Here is a 15,270-nt window from a genome sequence, read left to right on the forward strand (position 1 = left end):
AATAGATTCCCACTCCTGGAATTTCTACCCTGTACTTGACCCCAGCTAAGCTGCATGTAACCATATTAGTGGTAAAACATTCCTATTGGATTTATTGTTTAGCAAACTTAAAGGAGAACTAAACCCTAAACATTAATGTATTTAATGCACCAGCCTAAAGTTTCAGCTTGTCAATAGCAGCAATGATCCAGGACTTCAAACTTGTCACAGGGGGTCACCATCTTGGAAAGTGTCTGTGACACTCACATGCTCAGTGGGCTCTGAGCAGCTGTTGAGAAGTTAAGCTTAGGGCTCGTCACTAATTATCCAGCAGAAAATGAGGTTGGTCTGTAATATAAGCTGATGCTACAGGGCTGATTATGAAATTCTGATGCTAATTGCACTGGTTTCTGTGCTGCCATGTAGTAATTATCTGTATTAATTACTAATCAGCCTTATATTGTGACATTTCTATTCTATGTGTACTGTATATTGTGAGTGGGTCCCTAAGCTCAGTAAGTGACAGCAGCACAGAGCATGTGCAGTGAATCAGCAGAAAAGAAGACGGGGAGCTACTGGGGCATCTTTGAAGACACAGATCTTTACCGCTAAAGGGCTGGGGTTGCCTTGGACTGACACAGAAACTCAAAACATAATGTACAACATTTCTAGACTATTTCTTAAGTTAGGGTTTAGTTATCCTTTAAAGGGATTGTACACCTTCCAAACACTTTTTCAGTTGGGTTGTTTTCAGATTGTTCTCCAGAAATAAAGACTTTATTTCAATTACTTTCCATTTTCTCTTATTTTTTTTACCGTTTTTCCAAAATCTAAGGTTAAACTTGAATGTTCGTGTCTCTGGTGTTTCAGTCTCAGTGATTCAGGTGCAGACTCTGAACTCTGAATTTTGCAGCATTTAGGGGCAGATTTATCAAGGGTCGAATTGAAAAATCTAATTTTTAAATTCGAATTTCCGAGCTAATCTTATTGTACATCGATTAGGAAATAGTCCAAATTCGATTCGAATTTGAAAAAAATGAGAATATCCAAATTTATCATGCACTGTCTCTTAAAAAATTTCGACTTCAACTATTCACCATCTAAAACCTGCCGAATTGCTGTTTTAGCCTATGGGGGACTTCCTAGAAACTATTTGAAGTCATTTGGTGGACTTTTTGAAAAATCTAAGTTTTTTTTTTTTATTTATATTTTTTTAAATACTCCGAATCGAATACGATCGAATTCAATTTGATTTTTTTAAAATAAATTTCAATTGGTCTTTTTTTTTTATTTGAATTTCTAGTTGATGGGAGTTTAATAAAAAAAAAAAAAACTTGCATCTTAGCTAAACTTACAAAAAAGGACAAAAACAAACCGGAAGACTCTTTATGGACACGACAGTTAAATCAACCACACAAATTTACAGACAGATCAGAACAACAATAGATATAGACAACTCCACTACTGCCAGCTCAGACAACTGCTTGAAATGCAGAGAATCTAGAGCGGACTATGTTCACGCATCCAAACATTTTAGGAGGAAATTGCCAGCTACTGGAAAGACTTAACGGGAAAGACAATTTATACCACCGCTGCCCGGGCTATATTCAGCAAATTTTAATCATTTTGCAGTGGCAGCTAGGAAAACTATTTTGCAAAAATGGCTATCTCACTCCCCCCCACCTTTCTCCAGAAAAATACATGACATTTTTAATTTAGACTGAATAGAAAATTTTAACTAATAAAGAATTTTTTTTTGATACCTGGCTAACCTACGTAAACACTCTACCAACAACAACTAGAAAATTAACCATACAAAGCTTTCACCAAACCACGTGGTACTAAACTGAATTATTGAGGGACGCCGGACCCTATTTGTGCCAGGGGAGCCTTTTGTAATCCTGGCTATACAGTGTTGCTATTTGCTACCATTCTTCAGGCCATTCTTTTTAAGCATCTGATTGTGAGGTGGAATGAATCTTTCAATGGCACTGCCAGGTCTGAGCAAGGATCCGAAGGTTTTTTTTTGCTGAGCAGCAGTATAGAGATTTTTGCGTGATATATACTGAAAGGTGGCAAGTCTATCAAAGTGCAGTGTGGTGCCTCAGAATAAGACATAGACAATATGCAGATTATATGATCTTATTTCTGAATGATACCCCCTAGGGGCCCTCGAGTGAAGGAATGAATAAAAAAACTTTGAATTTCAAATGTTTTTTTTGGCTACTTCGACCATCGAATGGGCTACTTCGACTACGAATCGAACAATTCGAACTAAAAATCATTCGACTATTCGACCTTTCGATAGTCGAAGTACTGTCTCTTTAAGAAAAAACTTTGACCCCCTAGTTCGCCACCTAAAAGCTACCGAAGTCAATGTTAGCCTATGGGGAAGGTCCCCATAGGCTTAGCTAGCTTTTTTAGGTCGAAGAAAAATCGTTCGATCGATTCGAAGGATTTAATTGTTAATTGATTTTTTTTTCGTTCGTTCGAACGAATAACGCTAAATCCTTCGACTTCGATATTCGAAGTCGAAGGATTTAACTTCAACAGTCGAATATCGACCTTAAGTAAATTTGCCCCCTAGTCTCTAGATAGTAATTAATGATATGGGTCAGGACTCGGCATAAATTGAATCAAATCCAGTATTTCAATATTAAAGAGCACCAAGAGCACAGCCCCACCAACAAGACTTTTTGGGTATCCTAATTGCTAGAAACACTTATGATTTTTTTAACCTAGAATGTGAATAAGGTGAATGGGTAGAGTGGAATAATAGAGGAACCGTAAGAGAGAGAAGGTAAACAGAATAGAAGTGTTAGAGGTGCAAAAGTGAAAGAGGCATAAGGTGATGAAAAACATAAAGAACATTCAGAAGGAAAGTGTGGAAAATGAAGGGGTGCTCAGACGAGCAGTGGGAACAATTAAAAGTTGAGCATTATGGATGCATGTAGGGGTGATAAGAAGAGAATGGTGAATGTTAGAAAACAGATTATTTATTAACGATAGAGTTGTGTTTTCCACGAAAATTAGAGTTTTCGAGTTTATTTGGTCAAAATTTCGGGTTAAAAACATTTTTTTTTCAAATTTTTTTTTTCCAAAAAAATAGACATTTTAGAGATTCATTATACCCTGGAAATAGCTTGAATCCGAAATACACCATCTAAAACCTGTCGTAGAAGTTAATGGCAGAGGTCACTGGATACATTTGAAGATGTTAAAGGGATACTGTCATGGGAAAAAACATTTTTTCCAAAATGAATCAGTTAATAGTGCTGCTCCAGCAGAATTCTGCACTGAAATCCATTTCTCAAAAGAGCAAACAGATTTTTTTATATTCAATTTTGAAATCTGACATGGGGCTAGACATATTGTCAATTTCCCAGCTGCCCCAAGTCATGTGACTTGTGCTCTGATAAACTTCAATCACTCTTTACTGCTGTACTGCAAGTTGGAGTGATATCACCCCCTCCCTTTTCCCTCCCAGTAGCCAAACAAAAGAACAATGGGAAGGTAACCAGATAACAGCTCCCTAACACAAGATAACAGCTGTCTGGTAGATCTAAGAACAGCACTCAATAGTAAAAACCCATGTCCCACTGAGACACATTCAGTTACATTGAAATGGAAAAACAGCAGCCTGCCAGAAAGCATTTCTCTCCTAAAGTGCAGGTACAAGTCACATGACCAGGGGCAGCTGGGAAATTGACAAAATGTCTAGCCCCATGTCAGATTTCAAAATTGAATATAAAAAAATCTGTTTGCTCTTTTGAGAAATGGATTTCAGTGCAGAATTCTGCTAGAGCAGCACTATTAACTGATTCATTTTGGAAGAAATGTTTTTTCCCATGACAGTATCCCTTTAATAGACTGCATGATGTTTGTTCAGAGGGTTTTGCCCAAAAACTTGATCAATTAGAGCGATTCAAGGGTAGAAAAATTTAACTGGGAGCATCAAGAGAAAATGTTAGCATATGAAAACTGGAGAAAAAAATACAGAAAACTTGGTGTAAAAAGAAAAATAAAGATTGCAGAAGTACAGATATGGATGATTTGTGTGAGGAATTAAAGAGAGAATTCGGGGAAGAATGGTGTAGAAGATAGAAAATCAAGAGAAAAAGGGAGAACAAAACTAAAGAATAAAGAAAGACATGAGAAAAAACTAAGAAGGGAAAAGCCAAAGTAAAAAGACAAAATAGGAGTGACTTAAGGTAGATTTAGTTGTGTGAAACGACTGATTGCAACATCATCTTCTCCACTTATCGTTACACTGATGGGGTATGAACAATCATATCATTCCAATAAAATCCTCCCGACAGTTGATCATGAAATGATGAAATCAGTCACTGGATGGGACCAGTGGTGTAACTAGGTTGATGCTGAGCCTCACAGCAAATTAATTTTAGGGCCCCAAAATGTCTAGAGATTGTCCTGTTTTACCAAAATATGTTGAAATTGCTCATTAATTAGGGCCTCATGGGGCCCCTAAACCTCCTAGGCCCCCCTGGAGCCACAGGGTCTGCTTCCTCTGTACTTACACCCCTGGATGGAACAATCCGATAATTATTGTTAAAGATCGTTCGTTGTGCATGCCTTTTGCGAAAGTAACAGGCAGCTGTTACTATATGGGAGATCTTGTAGCATACACGACAAAAATACAACCAAGGTCTCCTCATATATCGTTTACCATGGATGGGTGAATCATTCATTAAACATTCGTTTAGCCCTTCGTCTGCCCATTCCTTTATTACCATGGTGATATAGACAGACAATGCTCTCAACTATTCCTTTATAGTGATATCAGACTTCAAGTCAAACTCCCCTTTGGTGGTTCAACCTTTGGACAGGGCCCTGACCTTATGTAATAAGGTTACATATATGATCAGACATTAGTGTATTAGGCATTCCACATTCCGCATCAACCATGACAGCGAATAAATATTGAGCCCAAATCTCACCCTTACTGACCTCTAAAGCTGAGCTTTTCAGGTGTATTTCGGACAATCCTACGTCAATATTTTGTCCACTGTGGGTGGTTCTGGTCTGACTTATTGTATCTGATACTGTGCGATTAATCTGCTGGAGAAACAGTTTTTGTCTTTATACAGCATTTCAGAAGTTGTAGGTAAATTCTTCATCAAATATGAAATAATATTCACATAGCAAAGTGGTGGTTCACCTTCAAGTGAACTTTTAAAATCTCCAATTCTGGGTAATATTTTAATAGTCAACTACAAGAGTCCTCTGCACTCAACCCATTATCAATATATTTAAGACAGAGACATTTTGTGCATACTGCTACTAAAAAATGCCTTACCCTTTAAACAACACAGGGATTGTTTGTCCATATATTGCAATATATTTAAGCTGGCCAACTACGTCAAAGTCATCCCATATCTGGCCAGTCCTAAGCTTAATTTTCATCCGATTCATGATGAATCGGATGAAAATTAAGCGTAGGACTGGCCAGATATGGGATGACTTTGACGTAGTTTTTTTATGTTACTGGTCCTTTCATTTAAAGGTGAACCACCCCTTTAATAGGTGCAGTAACCCATAACAACCAGGCAGCATTAGCAGTTGCCTATTTGAAAGTAAACATCCGATTGGTTGCTATGGGTTTCTAGACCAGCTACAAACATTGAGACCTTTCTTTTATTGTACCCCAGTATAAATTAAACCACTGGAAGAAACGCACGGCACTGTTAAACATATTTATTTATACACATCATTATTACAGGTCCTTTTTGACCTTAAAGTAGATGAACCTTGTGTCCTCATAACATGTTGGAAAGGAACAATCTTTATTTTAGTTCAGTTAAGGCTCAAAATACTGTCAGTTATTTGTAAACAATACAATGCATTTGCTGTTTCTTAGCAGGTTTCCTTGCAGCAGAACAATGATCTTTTGCGTTGCATTTCCTGTTCCTCAGCCCCATTCTGGCTCTTTCAATAACATGCCATTTTATTATAGCAGGGCTGCCATCAGAAATCTTGGGGCCCTTGACACCTAAATGATCCGGGCCCTCCTCCCCATGACCAGCACAGCAGGAGCTCTGTAATCACCATCGGGCCCCAAATATTACTTTGCCTGAGCAGGAGCTGGAGGCCACACTTCAGTGCAAATAACAGTTGTTATTAACCAATTAGAAACAGCATATGCAATCTGAAATATATTAGGTACTGTCAAGGCATTGAGAACTGTATAGTATATATACATTAGTGAATGTTACAAAATACTCTTTCACATAGAATGAATTCGTATTTGAAAGTCTCCATGTTTCTTAATGTTGGTTTCCAGTGTAACAGATCCATGATCTGTTCTCGCTAATACGGGTCCATGTCACTCTGTGTTAAAAATGCTTTTCACTTGGATACGAGTGGATATTGTTTTTATTGTCTTTGTACAGGTAGTTTTGAAGTGGGCGGGGCAAGAAGCTGTAGCCAATCAGATATTCAGAGTTGGTCACTCCAATAGGAGCAGCATCAAAATAAATGAAAGCGCCTCTATATGTGAGTAAGTTCTTTCGCTTGCTGATCATTGGAACAAAATGTACAAACCCCTAACCATAAAATTTGGCTTGGGTTTTCCTATGGAAATAATTGCACCCTTTATTTTAAGCTCCAGCTGATGAAAAAGGTCCATTGTTTTTAAAAGTAAAGTATATTCTAAGTGTGGCGATGCCATTTTTATTTGGTGCAGTTATTGCTAGGAATGTTAAAGCCTCATGTCCATCCCTGGCCATGGTATGAAAAAGAAGATAAAATACAAGATACGATGGTAAAGGCCAAGAGGTTCCAGTCTGCGTGAAGCATCAGCAGAATGACAGAGACTCCGGAAGCAGCAGAGACTCAATGATTTGACTCAATTCCGAGAAAAAAAATCCTGATATTGTTTTCCGGACTCCTTGCTGTCCATCATTAATAAATGCTATAATACAGACGCAGCTTTTATGGCTTCAACCCACCTGCAGAACAGAGAATAGATGTATTAGTTGTTACCATGGCAAGTAATCTAAGCAAATGTTGTCTGTGTGTCCTGTCACACATCAGAAATTCAACATGGACTGCTTTACTGGCATAAATCATAACTGACATTAGATACAGGTGTATAATCCCTTATCCAGAAACCCATTATCCAGAAAGCTCTGAATTATGGGAAAGTCGTCTCCGAAACACTCCATTTTTATAAATATTATTAAAAATGATTTCCCTTTTCTCTGTAATAATAAAACAGTAGCGTGTACTTGATCCCAACTAAGATATAATTAATTCTCAAACAGTCCTTTTGGATGCATTTAATGTTTAAAGGGATGTTCAACTTTAAAGGGATACTGTCATGGGAAACAACATTTTTTTTCAAAATGAATCGGTTAATAGTGCTGCTCCAGCAGAATTTTGCGCTGAAATCCATTTCTCAAAAGAGCAGACAGATTTTTTTATATTCAATTTTGAAATCCGACATGGGGCTAGACATTTTGTCAATTTCCCAGCTGCCCCAAGTCATGTGACTTGTGCTCTGATAAACTTCAATCACTCTTTACTGCTGTACTGCAAGTTGGAGTGATATCACCCCCCTTCCTTTTCCCCCCCAGCAGCCAAACAAAAGAACAATGGGAAGGTAACCAGATAGCAGCTCCCTAACACAAGATAACTGATGCCTGGTAGATCTAAGAACAACACTCAATAGTAAAAACCCATGTCTCACTGAGACTCCTTCAGTTAGATTGAGAAGGAAAAACAGCAGCCTGCCAGAAAGCATTTCTCTCCTAAAGTGCAGGCACAAGTCACATGACCAGGGGCAGCTGGGAAATTGACAAAATGTCTAGCCCCATGTCAGATTTCAAAATTGAATATAAAAAAATCTGTTTGCTCTTTTGAGAAATGGATTTCAGTGCAGAATTCTGCTGGAGTAGCACTATTAACTTATGCGTTTTGAAAAAAAAACATGTTTTCCAATGACAGGATCCCTTTAAGTTAATGTTTAGTATATTATAGGATGGCCAATTATATATATTCATTTGTTTTTTCATTGTTTTTTTAAAAATGATTTGCCTTTTTCTTCTGACTCTTTCCAGCTTTCAAAAGAGGGTCACTGACCCCATCTAAAAAAAACAAAATGCTCTGTAAGGCAATACAAATGTATTGTTGTTGTTACTTTTTTTTTTTTTACTCATCCTTCTATTCAGGCCTCTCCTATTCCAGTCTCTTGTTCAAATCAGAGCATGGTTCAAACCAGATTACTAAACATTGCAAACTGGAGAGCTGCTGAATAAATAGCTAAATAACTCCAAAAACACAAATAATAAAAAAAAATGAAAACCAAATTGTCTTAGAATATCACTCAAACTGAAAGTTAACTCAAAGGTGAGCAACCCTTTTAAATTATTTTTTAGTAGCCTTAAGGTAGGAAGATCCAAATTAAGGAAAGATCTATTAACCAGTATACCCCAGGTCCAAAGCATCCTGGATAACAGGTCCCACACCTGTACTTTCAGACGGAAACACAGAACTGAAGAGGAAGATCATCTATGGAATACAATGTCGCAAATGCAGTCCCAACAAATTGTATCTTCTACTTTTATCAGAATCACCTCTACAGTATATTGTACCCTACCCCCTCAAACACACTAAAGCCATTTTTTTTCCATAACTGCATCATAGTTTATCACAGCCGTCCTGATTCCTCCCTACAATAAAACACACAGGGCCACCATTGAAATTGAAACCCTCAAAATAATTGTAAAATTGCCATTCTGTTGACCATCTCCATTTCCATTCATTTATTTCTCTAGTTTTTGAGATACTGTTTCTACACTGCAGATATAAGAAATTTGAAACAACAGTGCCAGCTGCTGTTCATTTTATTCAAACATGTTTGGCAGAAAAATGAAGTTAGTGAGAAGCGTAAAGTTGTGTGACCTTGCTCTACTTAGAACTGACTGTATGTTAAGGTGGCCACAGACCCACCAATAATATTGTACGAAACGATAATCGGGACATGTATGGTAGGAGATTGTTATCGGCTAAAGCCTTGATTATCGGTCGGCTCATCGATCAGCCGGAAAATCTTAAACAGAAGGCACCCGAACATCGGCCATTGTTAGTGGTGAATGGTCAGATACAGGTAGAATTCTATTGTTTCTACCTGTATATCTGACGATTCAGCTCTACACATCTGTATTGAAACTTTCCTGGAAAATTGTATTGTCTATGGCCACCTTAAGTTGCAAAAGTGCTCAGATAAGCGCTCTGAGCAGTTTTACTCCAAGACCCCATATGTAATAAAAGGCACTTAGTTGAGCAGAACCCCACAAAAAACAATAAGATATTTGCTTTTAAACAGGTGACCAATAAATGCTACCTGCTGATTGGTTGCTAGGGTTTTATTTGCATTTTATAACATAATGTCTTTATGTCTTTAATGTCTTTACCTCTCCTTTAAGTAGTGTATTGCAACCTCTTAGCACTCCCAGGCAAATGCTGCCTGCAGTCCATCACACACAACCTTCCTGTGCTATGACCACTCAAAATTTTAGTGGATCTTCAATGCACCCATTGCCATATAAGTGCATTATAAACACAGTGTGTCCTATAAGGTATGTTTGCTTGCTCTAGATCAGGGGTCCCCAACCTTTTTTACTCGTGAGCCACATTTAAATGTAAAAAAGAGGTGGGGAGCAACACAAACATGAAAAAGTCCATGGGGGTGCCAAATAAGGGCAGTGATTGGCCATTTGGTAGCCCCTATGTGGACTGGTAGCCTACAGGAGGCTTGGTTTGGCAGTACATTGGGTTTTTATACAACTAAAACTTGCCTCCAAGCCTGGAATTTAAAACTAAGCAGCTCCTTTGAGGCCACTGGGAGCAACATACCAGGGGTTGGTGAGCAACATGTTGCTCGCGAGCTACTGGTTGGGGGCCACTGCTCTAGATGTAGACAATATAGATGCACAAATGCCCAGAAGGATTCAATGGAAATAGGGAGGAACACCACGGGCAATTTCGGTGCGATCCGTCACGCTGCACAAAATCGCAGGCATCATGTCGGATTCAACGGAAATAAGGTAAGAGATTTTATATGTCGGATGGTGCAGCGTCTGCATCCGACAGTCGTGTTGCGTCGGATCAACGACCTTATTTCTGTTGCATCTGACTTGACGCCTGTGTTTTTGTGCAGCACGTCGGATCGCACAGAAATCGCCCCATGGAGTTCCTCCTTTAGAGGAAACAATTCCATTACCTGATTGCAGTATTAGTATCTGCTGCTTTGAAGTTATAAAACAAGGTCTTTTTGTGGTAAAGCTGGAAAACCGTGCCCAGTTTGGGGTTCTCATTCCAGTTGTCAGGCACAATGTGGAAACCTAATAGAGGTAAACTTTCAGTGGCAACTTTATCCTGTAAAAGAAACGTGAAAAAAATATCATTCATGGACGAAAGAACACGTGGCGGCCTATTTATTAAAGGTTGAATTCTTTTGTTTTTCCTAGCGAAAAGAAAAATCTGAAAACCTCTCAAAGTCTGAACTCATTAAAAACGGTTCAGTATGATCAGCGCAGCTCCTATTGACTTCTATAGGACCTTGACAACGTTTACCTGGTGATGTTTTGTATTAGAGGTTTTCGTGGTTTTTATAACAAATGAATCTTGAATTTTTAGAGCTTTTAAAAAAGAGGAAAACCACAAATTTGCAGAGATTTGTGGAAAAAAACAAAATTTGGTTGTTAATAAATCGGGCCCTTAGGGATAACGTTGCTGTTTGCGTGTTACGCTTACCTCACATGCTGTGTAGGTGTAGAGGACTTTGCCCTTAATAACAAACCACCGTTTTTTCCAGTATTTTTTGCCTTTCTTGCACCGATGCAGATAGCCACTAATTGAGGAATTCTCTCCTGATGTTGCAGCCTGGGGAGGAATGGGGGACATGATGAGATATTTGTGTAGCTACTCACACTGTGCAACAGCCAAAAGGTTCATTATGATCACCTCATATACAGAAAAATCTCCGACATTCCGCTCACCAGAGAAAATTCACGGGGACCATCATCTGCCTTCAATCGTGACTTTATTTCGGCACACAGTGATGTTGAGGAAAATGTTAGTGCAACAAGCTTACGCGTTTCATGCCTCTACTATTTGGCACTTCCTCAGAGGCACGAAACGTGTAAGGTTGTTGCACTAAAATTTGCCACAACATCAATGTGTGTGCCGAAATAAATGATTGAAGGTGGATGATGGTCTCTGTGGATTTTCTCTGGTGAGCGCAATGTTGGAGAGTTTTATGTGTGAGGTGATTGTCGAAGCTGCGGGCTTGTACTCTTGTGAGTGCTGCTGCTGGAGAGGAGATGTGCCACCACACCGCAGAAGTCAGTGAGATCCGCTACATATGATTTTGCCTTATTTCATACAGGTATGGGAACTGTTATCCAAAATCCTCGGGTCCTGGGGTTTTCTTTCTAGAATTTGGATCTTCATATCTTAAGTCTACTAGAAAATCATGTAAACATTAAATAAACCCAATAGGCTGTTTTTTCTTCCAATAAGGATTAATTATATCTTCGTTTGGATCAAGTACAAGCTACTGTTTTATTATTACAGAGAGTATTGGAGTCTATGGGAGACAGCCTTTTAAAAATCCGGAGCATTCTGGTTAATGTGTTTCCGGATATCGGATCCCATACCTGTACTAGGTTCATTACTATACCTATAAAACAGAATACTGTAACATTCCAAGATACACACAAGAATTTTCCTTATTTAAAATGCCCTGTTGCGACAATTCATTTGCATCTGCTTCCAATAGAAAATTTGGATTAGGCCCCAGTTCCGTAGTGCAGGACTGTCCACATGGAAACCAGGAAACATGGAAACCAGCAGCAAAACATCACTGGGATTGGGGAATCTTTTTAGTCCTGCTCAGGGTGGAACACATTTTATATTTATGTGTACATAAATACATATGCAAACTCCCTTTTCCTCTGCTGCTTGATAGACACGTGTACTAAATTTTTTTCTTCTTCTATATACTGACCCATCAGCTGCATCACTATAGCCGCCACTGTAAGCACTGCCTTCATGGGACACTATATAGAAAATACAGCACTGGGGCGCAAGCAGTGCCTATACAGGAAGCTTTTGATCGGATCGGATCTTTCAGCACTGAAGGTGTTAAACCAGTTCTTTTGCAGTGAATTGTTTTTGATCCCTGCAGCCTCCAATAATATGAATGAGTGGAGAAGGTATCGTTGAGATAATCTTTTTCATACTGAAAGCCTATTATGGAATAGATCATGTGCCTGGAAAAATAAAGTTGAATTCTTGAAAGTGCATAGCCGTGTAATTGCATATCTCCCTCGGGTGCAGTTAAATGTACGTTTTTCTCCTGTGGAACATTAGAAATATGCTAATTAGAGGCCCAAGCTCGCTAGGTGCATAATCTGTGTAACTGCTGATGCAGCATCACCTTAGTATAAACTTGCTGCCCCCTAGTGAACAAAACTATTTCTGTGCACTTCCACATGGGTGCCAATTGCATCCATCCCTACTCTCCTATTAAATAGTACTGAATTGGGACAAGCTTTGCACAGATCACTATATAAATCCAAAATATTGTATGAAAGATGCCATATATCAATGGCCCACGCACCCTAGCAACAGTGCAGTAGTTTTATTGACAGACTGGAAAATGAACAAGAGAATTCCTGAAGAGAAAGTTACTTATAAATATAATAATAACAAACAACAATAATAAAAATTGAGCTACAAGATAAAATTGATCTGGTTACTGGGCGCTGTTATCCACAGTAACCACATTGAGCAGAATGGAAATGCAATTTTTGTTTTAAAACATATATAATTTCAGATCACAAGTGTTTTGATAATTGCTAACACATGTCCTTGAAGCTTTTGGGGGAATACAACTCCCAGTAACCAATGGAAACCAAAGGCTGGGTGTTCAACCTAAATAACAGCAAGACGGCTTCTGATTGGACACCTCTTAAAGGAGAAACAAAGCCCTTATTGAAAAAAACACTACCCCACATAAACCCCCCTCCCTCCTCAACCCCAGCCTAGCTCCTACTCCGAGCAAATGCCCCTAATTCTTTTCTTACCCCCTCAGTGCAGATTCAGGGATTGGAGTTCACAGCAGCCATCTTCCTGGTCTTCGGTAATCTGAGACAGAGACTGGCGGTGCATGCGCAGTTGGAGAAATTTCCCGGTTTGCGACAACTGCGCATGCTCCAAAATGGACGGAATTTGCTGAAGTGCCGCAAGAAGAAACAAAGGCACGGAAGATGGCAGTCGTAAGGGGGGTCTATGTGGGGTGGAGGGTTTTTTTTAATAAGGGGTTTGTTTCTTCTTTAAACTGAGTGGGGACCACAATTGCATGAAACTGCTAAAGTCAGGGGCGATCCTACCCATTTTGCGGCCTTTGTTTTGCCGCCCCCCCATCCTCACAACACTCACCTTTTCATCGCCGGAGGGGGGTCGGGGGGTCTGCGTCGCTAGTGCAGAGAGCGCAATTGAACTCTCTGCACTAGATGAGCCGAATTTCCAGGTTGAAAAACTGAAATTCTGCTCTTAAAGTTACCAGGAGCAGCATTTTTGCCGCCCCTGGCAACCAGGGGGGCACTACTGCCTGAGGCGAATGTCTCAACTCTCCTCATTGGCGGAGCGCCGCTGGCTAAAGTTATTTTTTTATTGGGACAAAAAATGAAAGTCACAGACAGGAACAATTTTGCAAACATGAAAATGTTCGAAAATGTTAGTTTTCCCAGTGTGATACTAGGAAATATCACATTACCAAATTGCAGATTTTAACTGTACATAGCTCACAAGTTATTTGGGGCCATTTATTTTATAAACCAAAACCATGGAAGCAATAACAGTGATGAATTTCGAGATTTTTCACAATCCAGTTTGGTGTGCTCCATCTGTATTTGATACTTGCCTTTTAAAAACACCATATAAAGGAAATGTATACAAAACATAGGTATCTATTTTCCTTGCCTTTTATCAGACAGCCTTGGCCCTACCTCCATCAGAGCAGAAGGGATTTTCTTTTGTCTTCTAAAGTAAGACGGGTGAATGCTGTGAAACATGGCCGACAATGTGCTGGTGGATCTGGGTAAGGGCGGCGAGGAGTTCATGTTCATCGCTGCTAGATCTGTAGGAGGAACAGATGAAGAAGAGAAGTCTTAGCCAGGGGTAGGCATCCTGGGGTGCACATTTATAGCAGCTGCCATTGAGACACTGACAGGTTGGAGTTGTTGAGTAGGAGCAGCTCACAGCCGGGCTTATCCACATAATATAATACCCTAAATCTAGTTGTATAGGGACAGTATAAAAAGTACCTAAAGTGTGATCAGTTATTCATTATGTGGACTGAGCCATTGCTAATAAGCTTTTGTGATCAGAGTTTTGTCTGCTTGACTGTTTTGTGCCACTATGCTCAACAGAAATGTCCTTGATGTACCAACGACAACTAGAGACGACAGCATTAGCATCAGACCCTCGGCTCCCTGTAGCTATGCCACTGTTTATTATTTGCTTAGGGCCCAATTAGCTCATAATAAAACTAGATATACCAAATAAACATCTGTACAAGAGCTAAGAGTATGGCAGACAACCATTAAACCCAATTTCACCCAAGTGGGCTAGACTGATCAACCACTGCTCCGTTTGGGAACCACTCTATAGATGGGCTGGCCCTCCTGGGTGCCTTAAAACAGCCCTTTCAGTAAAACCATCCTGAAGGTCAATTAGGTTAAGATTGAGAAGTGCATTCTTTAGCAATATAGATCCATGGCTGTTCATTTCATATATCTATAACTGTGTTACAAGGGAAATGTTACACCAATCTTAACAGAAAAAGGGGGCTTAAAGGGGTGGTTCATTTTTAAGTTAACTTTTAGTATGTTATAGAATGGCCAATTCTAAGCAGCTTTTTAGTTTGTCTTCATTATTGATTCTCAATAGTTTTTGAATGCTTTTGAAAGCTTTCAATCGCCCCAACTAAAAAACAAATGCTCTGTAAGGCTGCAAATGTATTGTTATAGCTACTTTTTATTACTCATCTTTCTATTCAGGTCCTCTCCTATTCATATTCCAGGCTCCTATTCAAATCAATGCATGGTTGCTAGGGTAATTTGGACCCTGGCAACAAAAATGCTGAAATTGCAAACTAGGGAAGTTGCTGAATAAAAAGCTAAATAAATCAAAAAACACAAATAATAATAAATGAAAACCCATTGCAAATTGTCTCAGAATGTCACTCTCTACATCATACTC

At 39.1% G+C, this 15,270-nt stretch overlaps 1 protein-coding gene across 1 annotated transcript in view; it reads right to left on the reverse strand.

Annotated features, from left to right (window-relative positions):
• Positions 1-5,679: 5,679 nt before the first annotated feature.
• The window catches only part of fgd5.L (FYVE, RhoGEF and PH domain containing 5 L homeolog), a 117,123-nt gene continuing 107,532 nt past the window's right edge, over positions 5,680-15,270 (reverse strand). The window contains exons 18-21 of the mRNA XM_018259058.2: positions 14,016-14,146; positions 10,756-10,884; positions 10,223-10,377; positions 5,680-6,947 (exon numbers count right to left, since the gene is read on the reverse strand). Of these exons, the coding sequence (XP_018114547.1) occupies positions 6,911-6,947; positions 10,223-10,377; positions 10,756-10,884; positions 14,016-14,146 (452 nt within the window). The 3' untranslated portion in view covers positions 5,680-6,910. The remainder of the gene's footprint in view (positions 6,948-10,222; positions 10,378-10,755; positions 10,885-14,015; positions 14,147-15,270) is intronic.

The sequence above is a fragment of the Xenopus laevis genome, chromosome 4L (genome assembly GCF_017654675.1).
Source record: "Xenopus laevis strain J_2021 chromosome 4L, Xenopus_laevis_v10.1, whole genome shotgun sequence".
In the NCBI taxonomy this organism is placed as follows: Eukaryota; Metazoa; Chordata; class Amphibia; order Anura; family Pipidae; genus Xenopus; species Xenopus laevis.